Source organism: Phaethon lepturus, unplaced genomic scaffold (assembly GCF_000687285.1).
Source record: "Phaethon lepturus isolate BGI_N335 unplaced genomic scaffold, ASM68728v1 scaffold13361, whole genome shotgun sequence".
Taxonomy (NCBI): domain Eukaryota; kingdom Metazoa; phylum Chordata; class Aves; order Phaethontiformes; family Phaethontidae; genus Phaethon; species Phaethon lepturus.
In genome coordinates, this window is record NW_010517054.1 from 36,404 (window position 1) to 58,623 (window position 22,220).

Here is a 22,220-nt window from a genome sequence, read left to right on the forward strand (position 1 = left end):
CGATGTACAGTGATTTCAAAGTGCTTACCAAAGCAGGCACTTAGGTTGATTTATTTTAAACCAAGGTGCTATAATACACTGGTACCAGTGTACAATGCTGACAATGGTGTATTTTTCAGGACTTTGATTACTGTTTCATGCTCTGCCACTATATTGCTACACTACAGCTTATAGCGGTGATATGATTCTTTTATATATTGTAGATAAGTATATCATTCTGGATTTTGTTGATACTTCTACAAGAGTAGCAGATGATACAGATTACAGAAATGTGTTTGTTATGGTGTTAGAGCAAATTGAACTTTGATTCGACGAGATGGTGACTGTGTTGTGATATTTTTCCGAGGTCTTTTCTGCAATAGAATTGACTAAACAGCAGCTGGGTTTTAGAGTGAATGCATGCGAGATGAAAATCTGTTCCTTAAACAGATTTGTTTTCTTTAATTTTTTTTTACCCAATTATGATGATAAGGCCTGGTATACAGAGTCTTTCTCTACCTTTTATCAAGCTTCTATCAGTGGCAAAACTTGACTTGAAATACCGGTCAGATGTGCTAACATGCTTATTTGTCTATTTTACCTCCAAAGTGCTGATCACAGACTACTCAAATAAATAGCTGTTAACCTAAATTAAACTTTTTCAAGTGAGAGGTGGTTTTATGAAATGCAGCTCGTGTGTCATATATAAAGTTGATTGATAAGTGAGGTGCTTTTCTTGTACATTTAGCTGGTACTTGGTGTTTGTGTAAGATGTGATTTCTGGTTACTTCTAGTGTATAAGGTGACTTTTTCTACTCTTCGCACGTTTGTTTGCATATCTCAATTCTGTTCCTTAGTTTTGTGTTCACATGTGTTGCTACTCTGCATTGCTATTAAGGTGTGTCAGTCTTGGCATCGGGACCTCCTGCTGTACAGGAACATTGGCAGCTCTCGTGCTTTTGACCTGGCAATCGTGAATATACTTCTTATGCAGTCTTGTCCATTTATGTATCATAGGGCATCTTATGTTACTGAAGTACTTTAAGGTGGAAAAGAATTCTGGATCTAGATTGCTTCTATACACCTAGTTTGGTCTGACTGTGTAGATACAGGATGTTCTAGGCTTAAATGGTACGACAGAGCATGATTTTGCTTCTACGTTCCTTGCCTCATCGTGTGTCCATGGTGAATAACTGTCACGGAATAGCTAGTAGCAGTATCTATGTTCTGCTGGAGCCTTTGTATTTAACACTAAATTATTGATTTTTTTTACCGGGTTCTCCTTGGAGTTCTTTTTGGGCAAATCAGAATGCATTGGCCTTGTCTCTACAGTTTATCAGTAAGGTGAGAAGATAGTTTTAATCACAAAACACAGGGAAGAAGACACATTATAAAAGAAATGTTTTCCAGTTGAAGGAGTATTTTCCAATAATTTCATTTTTATTTTTCTTTCATATTGTATATGCACTGCTTTAGAAATACAGAACTTGAGCTACAAACCATATTGAGCTGGGAAACTTTTCCATTCTTTTTTTTCTTCCCCACAATGTGCATGCAATTTAGACTTTGTAGAAATGTTTCCACTTCCAGGAAAATCTGTATGTAAATGCTTTGTTTCAGGACAGGTTAACCTGGTTCAGTTTTGCAAACAAATAATTTTGACGTTGTCCACATTTTTCAGTGTAATTTAGCTGCTCCGTGCTTTCAGTTCTCTTGATAAACTGATCTCCCTGGCTGTATCTTCTCACTGACTTTAATAACAGGGCTGCATTGTGGAGCAGCTGAGAAGCTTTGTGCAGTGACAAATACAGACAGAGGCCGTCTTCCATGAGGCACGAGGGCAATTCATCTGAAAGCAGCAAAATACCAAAATGAAATGGTTAAAAAAGAAAATTTCAATCATTGTATGAGAACTGGTGATTCTCGAGGCATGGGGGAACTTAGGTTTAAAGCAAATGTTTAAATAGTGGAATATCCCCTACTTTGGATGTTCAAGCTTTTGGCCAACTCTGGATGTAAATGGAAGCTGTAGAAGCTCAGTGAATGCTCCCACAAAGAGCATGTTCAGTTCAGACAGCCAGTTTGTGACCTTTTGCAGTAAAACAAGCTTATGCATTTCTTAGGTTTGCACCCAACACAGCTGTGGGCAAGCCTCTGCTCTCAACAGAATGTGAGTAGAATTCTGTACATGAAACCCATAGGTTTTAATGTTTTCTCTCCACCTTTTCTTCAGAGAAGTGGTGGTTATATAGTGTTCTGTCCCACTAGTGAATAAAGTAAATTACTTCAAGGGAGTAATAAAAATATCTTTAATTTGAGTTGTTATGTATTTTATATATACGCTTATGTAATAAATATATATAAAAATGAAAATTCCAAAAACCAGTTTCAGTCTTTTTGTAGTTCACAAAGTACTCCTACTGCTAGCCCAGCAGTTGTGAAATCAAGTCCCAGACCTAGGCTTGATTCACTTCTGAGTATCAATCCTTGCACTTTAATGAAGACTAGCTCCCCTACCCCACCCACTTTGGATTAGAGGGTATAGAAGTCCTCTTGGAAAATGAGGGCAACTAACTGATTAGAATTTGAAGATGTTTTGGGCATGCTTCAAAAGAAGAGTGGTGGTAAGTACCAATGTTTTAGTTAGTTTGTTTTCAGGGGAAAAAAAGCTTGCAGCTTCAGTTGTTACTGATCCACTGCTGAACTCCTTGGGCAAATTTTGAGGATATGCAATATATAAAGATGCACATTTGTGCACTTTCTCACTCTATGTATGTGTGTATGTGTAACTTCTGTCATCTAAATTAGCAATTCATATAACTAGAAGTATCTGAGCAGCATTTAAAAGAATGCAGTTGCATGCGTCAAGGTTGTTCCTTTTTTACCTCCAGGCAGTGGCTGTAGTGCTGATCTCTTTCCATATGGTATGCTGCCTCTCTTTCTACCTCTGCCACAGTATTGTAGTGTGTACCATACAATACTGGCTTACAGTAAAGCCTAGCCTTTGGGCTAGGTTAAAAAAAAAATCTAATTGTACTTCTGTCTGTATGCACAGACATTTGTTGATTTGATTAAAATCTTATCTTTTAACTATGACCTGGACTCATTCTGACATGAGCTCTGGAGACCGGCGTTCATGGATTTGTGCAGTGGGCCACTTTTTATTTTAGAAAGCTGGTATTTCAGCCAGCCTCCCCATGCTGCGGCCTTCCTTGCACTAGTGTTTTATTTCCCATCTCCTGGCATTGCACAACTAACAGTGAATCTGTTCCCAGTGGTGGTAGTGACAGGGACTTTAATAACAATGCCATTCTGAGCTGGTTTGGATGGCATAGCAGTTAAAACGTGTGGTTCTGCTACTAACTGCCCAGAAAGCAATATGACAGTGGGATATTTATAGAAAAATACCGGTGCAGGCACAGCCTTGCAGTTAATGCAAAGGGCACCTTTTAAAAAGTGGCCTTGTGCTTTCATTTCACTTCAGCAGGGAAGTAATACTCTTTGGAGTTGTGGGATGCATTGTTTAACTAGACCTCTAATCATGTTATGGATGATGTGTCTCCAGGAGAATCAGGGGACAAGACCTTTAAGTGTTTTTATCACAGCTTAAGATCTCAGAAAATGTGAACTTAAATAAAAGTATGTTTGGGAGGTTGTTATTGCTCTGTATCCTTTTGAGGATACCTTCTACAGTAATTTTTTTCTTTGGAGAGAAAGTCACGTACAGTTATGAAGTGTTTGACCATAAGAGAGGATCAAGTTGGCAGAGCTACCTGTATACCGCTGTTTGGCTGAGCCTCCTTTATTGAATCATTGTTCAGCAGTCCATTTGTTCTGGTGCGAGAGCTAGTGTTTTCACTGCTAAGGCAGTAAGCCTTGAGTCACTAACAAATGCATTATGTGCATAAGGTTTGTGGGTAGTTATCATACCAAAGTGTCAGTGACAGTCAGATTATGTCCTTTTTGCTCTCTAACTGTGTAGCACGGTCTGCTTCACAGGTCAAATGTACGGCTTACACTTTGCAGTACCTAGGTAGAAGGGGGTAGTTACTTTCTGTTTCCCCATGTCTAGGAAAATTATGGAAATGGGCTTTCCATTTTTGGGAAAAAATACATGCAAAAAGTTTGGCTATATGCCCTCCTGGGAACCCAGAGCTTTCTGGAGTGGCAGAGCCGTATGAAGTTCGTGGAGGAGTAGGTCAGATTCTAGAGCATGGAGTTTGCGGATAGTTATGCACATATGCCCTCAGTATGAGAAAGCGTGTGTTGTTTCTAGCCTGTCAGCTTTAAGTCATTGTTTGCTTGAATGTTTACACTGGCACTGGGTAGTAATCTTAATATTTGCATTTACAATTTTTAACTAGAGAAAAGAAAAAGAGAAACTGCTTCTGTTTATTCATGTTGGTATTCAAAAGTCCACTATAGATGTTGAGGTTACTGCCCCATTGGGGTGCGTGACGTAGGAACCAACACTGGAAGGCACTGTGTCTTGTGAGTGTGATTTTGTGTTTTGTACTGCAGCTGATGGTAAGACAGGACGGTTAAGCTACAGCTTCAGGGTACCGCCGGTCTTGGGGTATGGCTGGTCAGGGACTGTCTTGTACAAGGACGAGGTGACAGTATTGGTGGCTGTCTCTGCTGACAGCCCTTCTCATTATCGAAAGGAGGTGGACCATGGTTTTCAGGAGGAGTAAATCTCTCTTCACCTTGATATCCTGAAGGGATAGACGTGAGGCTGAAAAAGGTTTGTGTTGCCTACAGTTGTGTTTCTGGATAGGGCCTAGATAGGCCTTTTCCCCAGTAAGCCTTGTGAGCATCGTACCAGTTTTGTGTGCTACACAGCCACGTAAGCATCCGGTACGGGTGGATCTGTGGCATTTAGGATAAAGCAAAGAAACAAAGCAACACCGTTGTACAGCTGATAGCCCGGGCTAGTAAGGCACTTTGTACTATGTCTTATAAAGCATCTCATCCCTCCCGTACCTGAGGAGACCAAGTCTTGGTTCTTTTGATGTGGAGATGGACATTCGAACTCCTGATAGAGGTTCTTCCCTCCTGGCTTCCTTCATATGATCTTTCTGATACTGATGACGTAGGCTTTTGTTTTCGTTCTGCCCGGTTCTACAACTAATCTCAAGTAAAATGAACCAGCCATACAGGGCAGTGTTGCTTTCCAACTTTTGCTTAACATGGATTTCCTGTTACTAATCTATATATTAGTATTGGTGGAAATTTGCAGACTGACACATGAATGTTCATGAGATCTGAATGCTTAATGTTGGCCATTTGAATTGTTGACAGATGTTTACATTCGGGTTTTACTCTCTGGAAGAAACTTTAATGTAGCTACTTGCCTGGTTTTTAGTCTTCATCTGCTGCCTCTGAACGAGGAATACCATGGTGACCCTCCAGAACTCCCCTGAGTCATGCTGGTTGCTCACCATAGAAAGAAGTTACCATTTCTGATGAAAGGAAAGAAGGTGCGGTAGTTTTCTTTCTCTGTCTCAGTATTGCTGAAACTATCGGTGAAAACACAAAAATCCTTCAATGGAGATCACCACATACACTAAATAAGTCCGTCTGAAAAGCCTGCCTTTTGACATCCTTTTGATGAATAGTTTTATATTTGTAAATATTATTACCAACAGGCAGTGATGATTATAAGGATCTACAAAAATGGAGGAATGAAAGACTGATTTTTAAGAGAAAGAGCTTGGCTAGTAAGAGGTAGGAGGCAGTAACTCTCTGCCAGAAAGCCCTCAGCTTGTTTCTGTGCTCTGCGTGTGGCAGAATGCTGAGCCTGGCTGGAGCAGCACGAACTTGTACTCGGGTGATGGCAACCTCTGCCAGCCCAGAACAAATCTGTAGTGTGCACAGCTTCGGATCCATGGCTCAATGAAGTGTTTTAGAGGACGTCATTCTCTGGATGATGTTCCCCCGCTGAAATGTGAACAAACAGCATACTAGTTAATTCTGTTTTCATTTTCTGGTGCCTTTTCAGCATCATTTCCATAAAACTGATGGTTATTGAACATGGTTGAAATAAAGAAATGTTTTCATATTGTCAGCACAGTTCTAGAGGCAGATTGGGGATTAGGTGACTTTTTCACAGTTAAAAAATAGTGTTGGACCACAGGGAACATGGCAGTGGATAAAAACATAAGCTCCTTCATGTCCTGATGGGTTTTTCTGTTGGTGTTCTGGGGTTTCCTTGGTTGATGGATATAGGGGGGTTTTGTGTGTGGGTTTTTTTGGTGGTTTTGCTTTTGGGTTTTTTTAAGAGGATAAGGTTTTGTGCACAGTTCCACTCCAGTAATACTGAGTAATTCAGTATTTTTTTTTTTTTAAGAGACTTTTCAAACATCAGTTCACATGTTTATAAGATTTCTTTGGCCTCAGAATTCAGTTGTTATCAAAGTCTGGGTTTTGGTTGGGATTTTTTGTGTGTTTTTTTTATTTTGTATTTTTTTTTCTTGTTTTTAATGAAATACCACTGTTGTGGTGCTATATCACATATACAACACAGGGCCAAATTAATGCATAAGATGCACACTACAACTTTTCTTGAATTCAGTATGGTCTGTGTATATGTCATGGTCAATATACATATGCAAGAGTCAAATCTAGGCCCTATTTGTTTCTAAAAGATGATGCTGGTGTGTTAAAAAGGCACGTGCTTTGCCTTTGAGGGGGCAACTGTGCAGCTAGAGATTTTGTCGAGCAGTTAACACTACCTCTTTTATTTTTGCCATGCTGTGGCAGGATTTTTATATGCATTTTAACAGTTATTTAAGAGTCCCCATATGCTTAGAAAAGAATCTGAATATATGTGCCTTTTTTAAAGCTGCATCATAACTAGGTTATTCCATCAATACAGTAGAATGACTGGGAGCTGTAGTTGGAACAATATGTAAAAATACAGCTTGTAAAAGATTTCCTTTATTAACTGTCATCATCCACAGAATATATGTTCAAATAAACGTTGTGTAATAACTAAATTTGAGATTAATAGGCCCCTTAAGAAACAGCGAAGTCATTCAGGATAGTCAGTGAAAAATAGCCTGTAAGACTGTAACATGCACATATTGTCCTGCTTACATGCTCTCTCTGGTGTCATTCCCATTTATCAATGTCGGCAGGCTCTGTTCTCATTAAAACACTCTTGCACAAAAGCAACTTAATTTTCTTAAGAGAAGAGGACACCTGATTCAATTTAGTTCTCAAAACCAGGAACTTGAATATATATATTTTTTTTCCCATCTGAACTCAGATGAATAGTTATGAACAGCAGCACAGATTAAACCTTATTAGGTATATTTATATTCTATTTGCAGTAACAGTGCTGTGGCAAATAGCTTTCCACAGAGCTGTAACATCTTATTAATGGAAACAGCAGTTAAGACATGAGCTGCGGTAACACTCACATGAGATTTTATTTTTAAATAGGAGATTGAAGAAGTTGTTTAAAGGAACTCTGCCAGCTCATTCAAGCTACTTCTGACGTCCTGCCTTCTTCCTCCACCTTCTTGAACTACACTGAGCTCTTTGGGTAGATAAAATTTCCTTTTCTGTCCTGTTTGGTCAAACGATTTCCATCACTTTGTTGAGTCTTTTTTTCTATTGTTTTTTTTTTCTTCTCCCTGGCAAATAGGAGATGTAGATCTATTACATTTTGCATTAATAATGTGGACACTGTAAAATGTTATATGACCACGTTGTGTTCTCTGTCCTCTACTGCATAATTCTGCAGTAGTACTGCTAGAGTTCTTGTCTTTCTCCAGTTCTTTTCTACTCCTCTGGATTTTTCTCTCTTCTTCATCGTGCCATGTGTGTTAAATAGGGTATTTAGTCTTACACCTGGTACTTGAGCTGTATGTCCCACTAGCGCATGTCTGAAAATGATAAGGTTTTAATTGCAGGTAACTGTGGACATACGCAGAGCAGCTTTGTATGATGCCCAGGCCGCTTCCTTCTGAGATGTTTTGAGGCCGTTTAGTTTCATTACTCTGCATCTGTGGCCTTGCCCCTGGAACATCGTTCCACAGAGTGGGGATGACTCGGGGCCAGACAGGTCTTAGTGTGCATAACGTGTTCTCTCAGCTGTGGGGTGCCTGGGTGTAAGCATGGGGTTGAGTACAGTTAGGAACATTACCTCCCTAAAGGCTGCCAAATGACACTTAAGAATCAAATGTTTTAGTGTTTAAAAAAAAATACACACCTATTGGTGAAAAAGCCTTTTAATTTTTTATATGGTCCACATATAAAGCTATGAGGCACCATTGTTTCCCTGTGACTGTGCAGTAAAGGAAATTGTAGTTCCAGCTGAGTTATGCATAACAATTTTATTCGAATCCTGTCGATAATGATAAAATGTTAGGTTTTGACCCAGATGTTCCAAATCTTGCCAGTGTATCTTTTCCTCTTCTTTAATGTAGGCCTGTTACATTATTATCAAAAGATATCTAGTCTAATAAATTCCAAGATAGTTTAGTTTGATGCCAAAGTAAAAGAAAATGGAAGAGAGTTCAGAATGTGTTCTGTATTTAATGCTGTCAAGACCTTAGCATGCTTGTTTGATTTGCTGCCCACTCACATGTACTTGCTGTGTGTACTTGCTGCTGCATTTGGGTACCCACTCGTGGGGAGGTGCTCAGCCCCTTGGCTGTGGCTTTGCCTTTTTCTCCTGCTCTTCACTAGCTTTTGTTGATATGAGAACTGTCCTCTATCTTCCTGCTGTCGCTGTTACAAACCTTAGCGGTGTTTTTCATACGTATATTCCAGGATAAGGTGGGAGGTGAAGGACTGAAGCTTTGGGCTAGGCTGAGGTACAGGAAGAGGAAAGTTTCTGCCAAGTACTGCCAGATAGTTTTCCTTCAGAGGTGGGCTGGTTACTTCTCACTTGAAAGTGCCCAGGCCAGCTGGTCCTCTCTGGAAATGCAGACCGGTGAGAGAGTTCCCTCAGGCCCAGTGCCACACAGAGTTGACTGAAACTATACCTGCTTAACATTAAGTAAATGTGTTGTTTAGTGGGGCTAGTGTGTACTAGTTTAAATTCAAGTGGAGATGTACATGCTCTTCTGTACTAGCCCTGTTAAGCGTATTGGCAGTAACTTTCAGTCTTGTCTCTGAGTTGATGTAAACTTGAATAATTTGTCTGGTTGTTACTACTCCTGCTTTTGAATGTGGTCTGACCTTGCATTTCAATACATGGCTATGCATGTACCTTTTGAAAGGATCTTACCATTGATTTTGTAGAGAACTCTCCCATCATATTAATGGTAAGTGCAATGAATGGTTTGCAAACACATGCAAATCTGAACTTGGAATATTATAAGGACATCTAAATGTTTTCAGGTTTTATTGTTTCATTTAGGCTGACTGCAGATAGTGTGATATCTGTTGAAGCACAAAAGGAGCAAACACTAAAAAAATTTATACAATAATAGTTACTAATAAATGTTTCAAATAGAAAATGAAGAGCCTAGCTGGATCATGTGTCAGCAGTAATGTTTATTTGTATCATCCCTCTAAGGATCTCAGAGTGCTTTTTAAGCAATGAATTAATTTTGACAATGCCCTGTGAGGTATGTAGGCAATATTATCCCTCTTGATAGAAGGGAGTTGGAAGCACAAAGTCTTTTAAATTCTACAGGGTCATGCTACTAGGTATGTTTAATTACAAATTGGAGCAGTTGATTCCGTTTACTACCGGTTTGTTTAAGCTGGACCAGAGTCCTGAATATAAGACCCAGGTTTGTGGGTATGAGAAAAATTTACTTCTGAGTTTATTTTGCAGGAGAAATGTTTATAAAGAAAACTGCAAACAGAGTAACTGTGTAAGTCCTCCCTTGCTGAGGCAAATCATTTGAGTGATTATAACTTAGTTTGTGGTCTTCCTGATTTTTTTTTTTTCTTCTTTTGCCTGTAATGAGTGTTTAATCATCTGCCATGGGCAATTTCTGACACTTTGGAGAAAGGTAATGAGAAGTTGCAAACTAATGTACCCCTGGACCAGTTGTGAATTAGGACTTTTGCACATGACTGGCTGAATACCTGAAGCATAAAATTTGTCAAAGATTGTTGTCTTAGTACCTGTTATATGCTTGAGAATATTAAAAAAAACCCCAGCAATCTTCTGGGTAAATCAGGAAGGAAGAAAGAAAAGAAGTTTGTTGATGGCCAAAATGTCACCATCTAGTATCACCACCACAGAACCATCTCATATGTCTCCTTACAACCTTTCCAGGTACAGAATGTCTCCTGGAAGTGGAATTGCAGCATATCTTAAGTAAAAAAAAAAAAAAAAATTATGTCTCTAGATGATCCTCAAATCAGGATCAGTAGCCACTGATGTGGCTAAAACCAGATGCACAGTGTCCTTCTAAGTGTATCAGTTCTTGCCAGCTGCTGCTTTATTCTTTGTGCATTGTTGCAATGACCAGGAAAACTGTTGAGGGCTGTCTAGCAGTAAAGTTACTTCTCTTGCATCAGTAGATGTGGTCTGGCAGGCTCACCTGTGCTGTAAGCAGAGCCTGGCCTGAGCTCAGCTTTTGGTAGGACTAGCTATTTTTGAGATGGGCGGGTTAAGTTTAGCATGTTGGGGAGGGAAGGGCCAGGTTTTATACTCTCTGTCCAGTTTATGTGGACTTCAGCAGCTTTCCTGAAGAGGGTGGGTGATACGGTTTCTTTGTAGGAGACAGAAACGTAGCTGTCACTCTGCACACAACATTTGCATGGGGAGGAGGGGACCATTAAGTTCCCAGCCTTCTGGTGCGGAAGTGGAGCCCAGATGCTTCTGTCTTTCAGATCCTAACAGCTGATTTACACTGTTTTATATAGCAAAGACTGTTTTGCAAGGAAGAGATCTTTAAGTGTGCTTCAAACTGTAAGTCTCAATCCTCCTTCATGGATTCAGAGGTAGGATGTAATAAAAGGAGCCTTTCTGCGTCTTTATCAGATTGAAGTGGTCAAATACAGTCAGTCTGTGTAAAAGAATGGCACATGTCCAACAAATACCAAGGAGGCTTGATAAACCTGTTTTTTGTTTTTGTTTTTTTTTTTTTTTTTTAATACAATGATAATAGGAACTTTAAGAGGGTTATATTAACAAAAGATACCCGCAAGGACATCTCCTGTGTTGAAGCTGATCCCTTGCAGTAGGTTTGTGTGCACGGATGTAACATGTCTCTCTCAACACATGAAAGTATCAGCTGCACAGCTTCAAATACAAGTAGAAAATCCTGATTTAATTCACACTTGTTGAAGAATTGGTTTTAGTAGTACTCACTCTTGCTTTCAGCTGTGATCTCTTGCAAGAGGAGCTGTTTGGACTTGTGCCTCTTTTTTTTATGTTCAAAAAAGGAATGCTGATGAGGAAGAGGTGTTAAAATATGTTACTGTAGTTTACAACTGTCAACTATAATGTTTTATTTAGCTGTATCTATTCAGATGCTCCCTCCGCAACATGGAGTGCCATATGCTATTGTCCCCGTTAGTAAGCAAGTCAGCAAAGGTTTCTCAGTCTGCATTTGTTTTTGCATTTGGGCCACTGAGGAGCTGCGGTCCAGTGCCATCTTTTATTGATAGGGCCAGGAGAGGAGGAATCTAATGAAATTATCAAAGCTTTGAATTAATTATGAACTTGAATAAGAAAGCTAAGCTCTCTAGAGCCAAGGATCTCATTACCCATTCATTTTCATTGCATCCTCTTATGGAGCAGAAGGCAGGTTCAGCTACAGCTTCTACCCTGATTTTGGACTTTATTCAAACTTGCTAAACTCACGAGCATCCACTTGTTATTAATCTGTGGCTGGAAGTGTCCAGGGTGATTAATTTGACTCTGCTCTAAATCTTCCTGTAAATGGTAGATATCCCTCCTCCTTTTCCTCTTGCTTTTGCTGTGTGGCTTTTTATCATCAGACTGGCTGCCATACAAGAGTTTCTGTTCTTTCTTGGTAATTGGGGAAAACTATTCAAGACTCAAGTTTTAACTTCCTGGAACTTAATGAGTTAATATTAAGAAATAATACTGCTACCTTGTATTTCCTGGATATTTAGGTAAGCACAAACACTTCTAAAGTCATCATCAAAGTTGTTTATTTTCTTGGTTTAAAAGACTAGAGTAAAAAATAATGATTAGACATTTTGGCCTCAGAAGTGTGGGATGGTTGTGATTTTGTTGTTGTTGTTGTTGGGTTTTTTGTTGTTCCTGTTTTAAATTTGTTGGTCAAACTACAGGAATTTCTGAATTTGTCAATACTTTATTATGATGAACAATTAAATTTGTTTGCTTGCCTCATTAATATTCCATTTAAAATTGTTAGAAGTCTATGAAAATGCAGTGTTTTTGTTAATTCGGATTATATTTATTTTAATTAATAGGTCAATATGTAAAAATGTTCCTGGCAAATTATAGCAAAAGCAGTAAGACCAAGCTTCTGTGTAATATTCTTGGTTCATCTGGATATTCTTCCCAAGTCTACCAGCAAACATTTTCTTTTCCTGCTTTTGTCCGTTTCAGCACATTATTTATGAATGCACAAACTAGAACCTATCAGTCTTCATAAGTTACAGGCCACTGGCAATTTTTTAAGCAGTGGCTAACTGCCTAATGGTCTCTGTATATGTGTGTACCTAATAGCTTGTTGGGCGGGGGAATAACATTTTATTCTTGTACTATAGCTATTTTACCATTGGTGATATTTATCTTTTTCTCTCTTCAGGCAGCTGCTATATTTAATTCTGCTTTTGGAAGTTTTTTGGTAAGTAATGCAGTATTTATAGCAAGTTGCTTTAACAGTCTTATTTTTAACAGTATCATTGGTATGTTCGTATTTTTCACAATAATGTTGGTAGGATTGTGCCATTTAGCTGGCAAAAATTTGAATCATCTTTCAGTTTGTGTCACCATGCCATTAAATACTGATACTACCATTTCTTTTCTTTTTGTTAAACTCTTGAGAAAAGTAGTGAATAAATTGTCCCTGCTCATAGTAAATTAATAATGTGTAAACACATCTTAATTTTCTCCTTAATGGGTTAAAAGAATCTATTATTATGCAGATGTTTCAGACATGGGCATCAATATATTGATTTTTCTAATAAGGTCCATCAAATACTCATTATTTTCTATCAAGAGGCCATGGATTTTGAAAAGAAAACATGACCCAGCTGATCAGAGAGTAGATGCTAATTTACTCGGTGACATGTCATTTGTTTAGCATATTTCACTGTCAGTGAAGCCACTCAATGTCTCTGAGGGACACACTAAAATAGCTAGATATGGGAAAGCAATCAATCCAGCTGGAAATATAACCGTTTCTGTAAAAAGCAAAACCAGTATTTGTGGGCCTAATGGTCTACAAAGATTCAGAAGGGACACTGTAAAGAACACTGAATTAATAAATATATCTGAAGAAATGAAGAATAGATTTCTTTTATTGATATGTTGTTTAGAGAGACATTAATGAATATTAAATACAAATTATTTTATATGCAGGCAAGCTGCTGTGACTGGTTGTTTTATTTATTTAGGCAGCTAATAATTGAATTTATTCTTCTTTACTAAAATTTGTACACAATCTGTGCAAACTTCTTTGTGCGATTCCAATCTTGTGTCCCCAGAAGGAGGACTGTGATGTATAAAATGACTGAATAAAAAAAGAATTCAAACTAGGAAATTAAAATCAAAACTGCAAGTACGAAATAACTCACTTTATGCATATTTGTTTTATGAAAAGCTGGAGTTTGGAAGTTTAAGTATGTAAAGCTGTACTGCCAAGAGAAAGTTGTGTGGCATTTTGAAGTTACACATTGTGCTGCTGCTTTTTTGAGGGACTAGGTTAAAGTTAGGAGGGTGGATGTTAAGTTTTCTGGGTATAGATGACCATACATGTTTTAAAAATATCAATTCCAAAATATGTGCTCCTTTTGGTCACCTATCATGTCCTCCTCCAACGGGAAAAAGGTACTTTCTGCCACAGATTGTAGAATCCCAGTGTTAAAGCAACTCTCAGGTCTGTGTATGTATGGGGCATTTTCTCTTGTTGCTTGGCACGAGCTCCAGTTTCTCTGCTGTCCCTACCTTTCAGTTCAGGAGGTTTCTGTGAATACCCAAAGGCCTCAGTTCAGCTGTCATTAGGAGAATGTCTTTTGACTTCAAATAAGAATTTAGGCCCCAGAGCATCTGACTGCAATGCCAGCTCCTAGTAAAGCAATATAAACATGTTTTCATTTCTAGAAGCTGTTGATAGCTCTGTGAAGAAATGTCCGTTAAAAAAGCTGAGCTTGTGTGTTCATGTAATACTCCTGATTTTGGTTTAGAACTTAGTTCCATGAACTGATCATTGGAAAGTTCCATTTCACTTTTTATTCATTTCAGATTTTTTTTGAAATCTTGGAGCAGCATTGCAGTAAACATTCTTTTTAAAAAAATTCCCAGGAAAGACTTTTCAAAAATATTAAAGAACAGATAGAATCAAACCACAGAACCAACTGTTTTTTTTTTTCTAATTACTGATTTTTTTAAAAAACTTATAAAGAAAGTGGCCACTATTAAGTCCCGAATATATACATACACTTAGATGGTTATTGTGGTATCCTAGTTTGAAATCATGATTATGTAGGGAGTATGTATGTATGACAGAAAATAAATCACAAATATGTTTACTGAAAGCTTTGCTCTTACAAACTTTTCCAGTTATGAAGTTGCTAGGATTAACCTTATTACTGAAAATGCAATGGGGTGACAGTAAGCCAGGGACTATACTAAGTAGCCAGAGTTGTTTACCAGTTTCAGTGTTGTAGGTCTACATGACCTTTAATTACGTGGCTCCTGAATGTCACTAGCATGTGGTCACTTATTTTAAAGATTTCCATGAAACCTAGTGTAAGATAGATAGATAGATATACACATACACACTTGTTTGAAGTCAAAACTGTTCTTCTATAGGAAGATAATTGGCCTGTTTCTGAGAAGGTAATGGAAGGTGCTGGTTGGTGTTTTTGGAAAATCATCAGTTTTTATTGATGCCTAACTTCTGGGCTTGGATGTAGGTGAAGATCCTATTTCCTATATCTTTAATTCATGATGAATCTAAATCACACTCGAATTTTTCTTATTAGCGCCTGATGTGCTGTCTGTGCATAGGCTTAGATGTAGTTATATACCTTTGTGACCATAACCATATACGTGTCCTGGAGATAATTTGGAAGGATCTGACCATTGGCAAGGCTGCAGTTTTTCTTACGTTCCTTGTCTTACAGCACATGGGTGGGTTGCTGCACTTGTGTGTAGCCCTGACAAAGCCAGGAGGACAGTATGTTGTCCTCAGACTATGCCCTGTGGGGCAGTGCCTGTGTATGGTAATGTGAAGCAAGCTGATTTAAAAGGGCTGAAAGATGTGCTGTGCTTTTAACCCTTTCTTTGCCCCCCCCCTTTTTTTTTAAGACTGGGAAATAGTCCTTGAGAAGTTAAAGTAAAATAAACTGTGCACACAAAATGTCTGCAGGAAAAGACTCAGCATAATGTTAGAATGATCCTGAGGTGAACTTATTCAGATGAAAAGGAACACATTGTGATAACGCAAAATATAGAAATGCCAAATAGGTCTTGATGAGCAGAAATACACTTAGATTAAGCATCTGGTAAGGAGATTTACAAAAAACTACCAATCAACCAACCACAAAGTAATTCCTTTTAAACTCCACCGAAGCCCATATTCCTATAAATATGCAGGCAAAACAATGCATGGAATTATGCTGTACATATTTACACTTAGTTTAATAGTGTTCCAGGTCTAATTAAAACACAGTGTTTTAAAGAACTAATTGTTACAGAAAAGTGTATTTATGTAGCTAGATTAGTAATAACTAATGATAGATGAATTCAATTTACATAAATTTCAGCCAAGAGAATATTTAGAATCATACCACAGAGGATTGCTTTGAGTTGGGTAGTAATATCATTATCTCCTCCCCTCGTTTAAAGACTTTGGTTTTACAATAATTGTGGAACATAATAAGTGATTTCAGTTTTTCCTCTTAATGGGGTTTTAATAAAATCTGATAGTGTTTTACTAATACTGGGTGGGTGGTTATCAGCAAGGTTGCTACTGTAAAGCATGCAAATGCATGCTAAGATCTGATGAGATACAAAGCACTGAAGTAGCTGCTTCCACTTGCAGGAGAGGATACTTTTGCACCTAAAGGCTAAAGAAATTGTCTGGGATGTTAAGCGTGGGCCTGCTGAGATTCTTAACATCATATGCATTACCATACTTTCTAAGCATTTCTATTCTAAAAGTTGTGCTGCAATAGAAAAATAATGCTTGTTAATGTCTAAAGTGCAGAGCAATAGGCAGGATGCTGCAAAATATGTTGTGCTGATGGTTGTTCCATGGTGTTTGCCTAGGTGGCTCAGCTACTTTGACTTAAGTTCCCCAAGACATAGCCTGTCATTGAGATTTTTCTTGCACTGAAGTGGAGACACATACTCAGTTGAGAGCTAAACTCAATTTGCAGTGACAATATAATACCATGTGCATGGAAGGAGAGGGCCTAAAGTCTAGAAGAAGATGTTCTCACAAGATAACCTGCACTGCTAGACTAGAAGCAGTCTTGTCTAATCTATTTCTACCTGTCATTAATCTCCTTTCCGCTTGAGACAGTGGGCTTGGAAACCCATGAGAGTAGCCAGCTTGCGATGTGAGTCAATGTTGTCTGATTCTTTGGTGCCTTGGGGTTATGAACAGTAAATGTGAAAGGAACAGCCATCAGCTTCACCTTAAACAAAGAACTGTAACCAAGATCTGAAGGTCTGTGGTGACAGGAAATCAAGAGGAAAAGAAAGAATTCAAAGGACTCTGTTCTGGTGACCACTGCACTCCTGAGAAAACAGAGCAAAGGGCAGCTGAAAATGAAAGTGTTGGTTGAGACGTTGAGACTTCTTCCGATGCTGTCTTGGATTAGTTTTGCTTCCTCTGTTGAAACCTATGGGATGAAATAAGGCGTGTTTCCAGGCTACGTAAGTCAGTCTGAAAGAAGGATACTATTCGAGGTGCCCATCATTTCATTAATCTCCTTTGTCCAAACTAAATATATATGGTTTTGTTGTTTTACCTTACCATCTTACAGAGGACATAGCTGGTTTATATTGTTTAAAAACCCAAATAATTTTTGGAGCTGCCACTTGGCTAATCAAATCCAGGCTAGTGTTTATGTTGTCTTCCAATGAAAGCTAAAACTAGCAGGGAATATGAAAGTTAGCTTCTCACATATACACAAAGCCTAGTTGGTTAATGAAAATGTATGGAATTCTTATCTACTCTACTTTAGCAGGCATAATGATTTACACAGCCTGACAGCACTAGTGCAGCAAGTAAATGCATTAGTCATAGTGTCCATTTTTCTTGCAAATTTGTGACACAGATTTAATTATGGGAATGACCAGCAACTTACAAATCTAATTTTGGTAGGCTGAGCCAAGTTTTTTATTTTAATAACAATGGATTTTTTTAGCAATGATTTCATTACTATTTAAAGAAATCTACCCGTATGGAAATAACCAATTGGCTGAATTTATTTACTTTCTTTTACCTTAATGGGTGTTGAATGGTTTAGGCTTATTTTGATTTTTTTTTTTTTATTATCACTTTTTTAATTGTGGTTATTTCTAGGATAAATATCCTTATCTGGCTTAATTATTTCTAGCACAAACTACAATTGTAAATACTTTTCTAAAATCAGGCAAATGTCTGTATTACCCTTTGTTCCCTCTTAATTGTATCTTTGCAGTATGAAAAGGGGCAGAACAACCATCTGGGATTCCCTTTTTACTGTGCTAGCTGTTTACAAGAAAATCTTGCCACGAAGTCTGTTCACAACAGGTGCTGAATTTCAGATTCAGTCTTGTTTAATTTCAAAGTGGAGCTGCTTTATGGTGTGCCACTGCACTCTTAGAAGTGGTCTCCTCTTCCTCTGTGAAGCTGTACAGTGGTGCTGCTGGTCTGTGCTCCGAATTTGATTCGGGTAGTTCTCAAAATCCTGAGCAAGTTCTCCCTGTTAATCAGCCACTTGGGAAGCCACCGCACCCTTGAAGGATAGTTTTTTGCATGAGTGGAAGGGGATGGCAGGCCTCGGCAGCAGCGAGTCTTTGGACCAGGTATTATGTACCTGGCAGGAAGAGTTTGGGTTCCATGGAATTTAAATAATCTTGGGAGCCACTTATGTTGCCTTACTGTAACTTTCTCTTAGTTTGTGGCTGGTGCTCGGTTCTCTCATTGTTGTTTAAAATCCTCATTCTGATTTCTGCTAGTTTGATCTGAAATCTCAATGTAAGTTTGGGCATCATCATCTGTTTCCAGATCTGCCAAGTAACATTTTAAAATGTGTAGGTAGGCCTTGACTCTTCCAGCGTACTTGTGCTTCCAGTACATAGTGTGCTCAGTTTGATAACTAAGTTTGAGTTAGCTTGTACTATTTTGGTACAAGCAAGGCAGAGGAACAAAGCTCACTGTGACTGAGACCTGTTAGTGCGGGCTTAAGAAAGAGCCCTTGATACAGATGATTATTTTGAGCACTCGCTGTCTCTCGTGCACCCACCCCTCCAAAAGCCAAACTGGCGGAGTGGGTGTCAGTTAGAAACAGATGCAGAATTTTTTACAAAATAACAAAAAAATCTGCTTGTCTATGAGTAGTGCTGAACTCCTTTAAAATAAAAAAGGAGTAAGGATAAAGGTGTGATAGTCGGAAAGTTAAAAAGTAGTAAATGAGATCTTGCTCCCAATGGACTGAAAGAAATCAGGTAGGGGGATAGGTGGAAATCTGAGTATTATAACACCTACTGTGTGGTCTGTTTGATGACACAGTTGATTTGAAAAGGCCAGTGAAGTCAGTAGGGGTTTACACAGCGAGCCAGCGCAGACTGTCTGAGAACCAGTTAACAAATAACAGCCCTGCTGTTGGTTATCTTTGAAATGTTAGGGAGAAGGAGGGTAGGCAACAGTAACCAAGAGCAAAGAAAATGTGCTATTAAATTCTCAGGAAAGAGTATCCTCCAGAAGCCAAGGATTAGTTCCTGTATTTTTTTTTTTTTCCAGTGGCTAAGAGGAAAATGCACTGAAATCTACATAATAACAAAAAATGAAACTATTAGCTGTCAAATGTTTATAAATTATGTGGGCTGTAGCTGGTCTCAGTGCTTTTTTAGTTTTCCCATTAGCTTTTTCTACTGAGCATTTAATTCATCTCCCTCGGTCTTATGGGACTCAAGCAGCCAGTTCTTCCAAGAAAAGTTTATTTAAAGGTAGCAATAAGTAGGCCATTAAATGTGTATCTCTCTCTTCTCTTTGCAGCCCCAAAATAATTAATGCTATCTTTTTAAAGATATTTGGGTATTCTGCTTTTTTCCGCTTCCTCATATGACAGCTAACAGCAGGTAGGATTTTTTTCTTGTACCTACTTTTTTGGTCAGCAACCCCATCTAGTGCTCTTGCTTGGCGTGGTACTTGGTGACTCCTTTTGAGACAGTACATTGAATCCCCCCCCCTCTCATAGTTACTGTTTTTATGGATTAACAGGCTCTCAGGGAAAGAAATAGTTGATGATATGTGCAGTAGCATTTCTTGAGTTAGTAAAACAAGCAGCAAAACTGGAAGTTGCTGGAGAAAATTGAGGCAGAATTCAGGGTGTTCGTCGCAAATCGGAAAGATGGCATGAGAGTTCAAGCAGCTTTATTCTTCCAGTCCAATTGTCATTTATGAATTGCAAAGTAGAAGGGAGTGAAGTTTCAGGAGCTAAAAATGAGCATTCAAAGTACCTTAAATTTTATTATCTGGCATATTTCTTCTGATCACATAGTGTGGGGAAACTGGAAACGAAAGTGCTCTCAGACTGACTATGATACAATCATCTCTCTTGTTAGTGGAAATCGAATACTGGAAATTTATATAAAACTTTATTCCATTTTAAATGAATGTTAATGAATAACAGAGTCAAAAGAGTTTGTATCTTTAGTTGCTATCATTTGGAGAAGATCTAGAGGAGGAAATGTATGTGTTTAATATTACATAATCAGGCAATTTGTTGGATTAGTATGTAAATCACATCTGTGCTGATACAGTTTTAGCATAAAATCAGTTGTCTAAGATTACTTTTGTCATAATTTGTAAAACTCATCATTGTCCTTCTTACTGTGAAAATATGGCATTTTTGACAAAAGAATATACTTGGTTTGGGCTATTTTTTCTGGTTCTGCTCACTTTTTGTTAATGGTCAGGACTTGAAAAAAAACAACTGCACTAGGGTAGAACTTGTGTGCAGATCATGATGTTGAAAAGGTCCTGGTACTAGTTTGTGATGTTTTCTTGTCTTCTGTTTTGCAACAGTACCTGTCTTTTTACTTCAAGACAAAGAAAGTAAAATTAACAGGAAGAAATATCACTAGTTCTGTTAGAAAGCAAAGTCAAGATGTCTGATTTCTAGTTAAATCACTGAAGTTTGTATCATGGGATGATGGCATATCACTTATGTGAAATTAGTTCTTAAAAATGGTTGCATTGAAAAGCTGCTCTATTTGTTTCTAACAAATACTTGGAGAAATATCTCTATGCTTTTTTTAAAAAGCTGAAAATTTACACTACAAAACTTTGAACATTTTATTTTTAAAACAAGATTTAAAATTCTTGCAAGTAATTAGTTGTGTCTGTGGGAACCAAATGTTTTAATTTATTGGTTCTTTACATTAGGTAGGTTGGTGCATGAAGGAGAACTTGAGAAGAGAGGCACTATGAAAGAGAAATTTGGGTTTTATTTTGCCCTTTCTGTAGTATCTTTTAAGACCAGAAAAAGCAAAACTGCATTCCTCTAGGGTTGTGGTTGTACACAAACATGTAGTCATTTGGCCTGTTTTAAGGGTAAATGTTCCCTGCAGAAAGATTTGGAAATGCACAAAATATGTAATTTTCTCCCTCCCTTTTAAAAAATTCATCAAAAGGAAATGAAAATGTTTTTAGAATCTACTGTTAATGTTCTCCCTCAAAGTTTTAGTTTCTGATTGAAATGGAGCAGTGATCTTTCCTTTGTACTGCGGCGGTTAGTCACCTGCATGAGAAAAGTGTGTGTTGGGGCAAGGGCAAGTGGAGAGGAATCAGTCCTTCATTTGGAACAGGGATATTTAAACCTCTGTCTTCTGCTTCATTAGCACTTTGAACTAGTGCCGCTGCAAGGAGTTGTCATTTCACTCGGCATCTGTGTTTGTTATAAAATACCATCTGGTATTCTGAGGAGTCACCTACATGGATGCACTAATCCATAATGGAGCATGGAGCTCTTTCGTCTTCTGTGTCCACCAAATGTGGATTCGGCATCTAGCCAGAACCAAATTCTAGAAAGCGGTATGCATGTTTTGTGACACCCCTTTACAAACAGCAATGCCAGTGCTGTATTGGTCTATGCAAACCTGCTTTTACCTTAAGTTGGCTCTTTGGGGGAAGAAGAATATCCCAAACACATTAATTTATTAAGCATCTTGATTTTTGGCCCAGAACAGATTAAAGCTCTGCCTGGATTTGAGTGGTTTTGGGTTTTTTTCAGTGGTTCTTCTCTATCTGACCTAGTGGTGCCTGTTCAAAACTCAGCAGTCCATGAATCAGCAGTCCTCAGTCTCTTGGGGTAAAAACAAGAGGGACGTCATTATTACTGTAAGCTGAGTGGCTGGAAACCATTCCCCTTGCTGTCAGGGTGACAAATACTGTCTTAATGGAAGTGCCAGAGGTTAGGTCAAAAGCTTTCACAAAGACTTTAACTCAACTAGCAAGGAAGACATGGTTATCATAAAACTGGAGCTTTCTTTGGAAATGTGTGTTTCTTTATTATTTATTGTTGGCCTTTTAAAAGGCAGTTTTGGGAAACTCTCATGACCCTTCAGCATGAGACAGCAGTAGTTCATGAATTTCTTTTGAATGGCTGTACTTGTGTTGCTGCTGAGAGGCTCCCTTCATTATTATTTTTTCCTTAGCTTCTTTTCAAAGTATCAAAACAAACTTCAGCTTTCATCCTAATGGCACATATTTTGGAAATACTGGTTATTGTGAAGATGGGAAGAAATATTTTAATTAGCGGTCTGTCATTACCTGGCTTCTTTTAACACTGTTTTGTCAGTGGAATAGATTTTCCGTTTGACTTAATGTAAAAACAAAAACTAAACAAAAAAACCCAAACCTCAAAAAAGCCCCCCAAAACCA

At 38.2% G+C, this 22,220-nt stretch overlaps 1 protein-coding gene across 1 annotated transcript in view; it reads left to right on the plus strand.

The window, feature by feature from the left end:
• The window catches only part of SLC10A7 (solute carrier family 10, member 7), a gene marked incomplete at its 5' end in the record, with an annotated part of 141,895 nt that overhangs the window by 32,970 nt on the left and 86,705 nt on the right, over positions 1 to 22,220 (plus strand). The window contains one exon of the mRNA XM_010296267.1: positions 12,702 to 12,740. Coding sequence (XP_010294569.1) covers positions 12,702 to 12,740 — 39 coding nt within the window. The remainder of the gene's footprint in view (positions 1 to 12,701; positions 12,741 to 22,220) is intronic.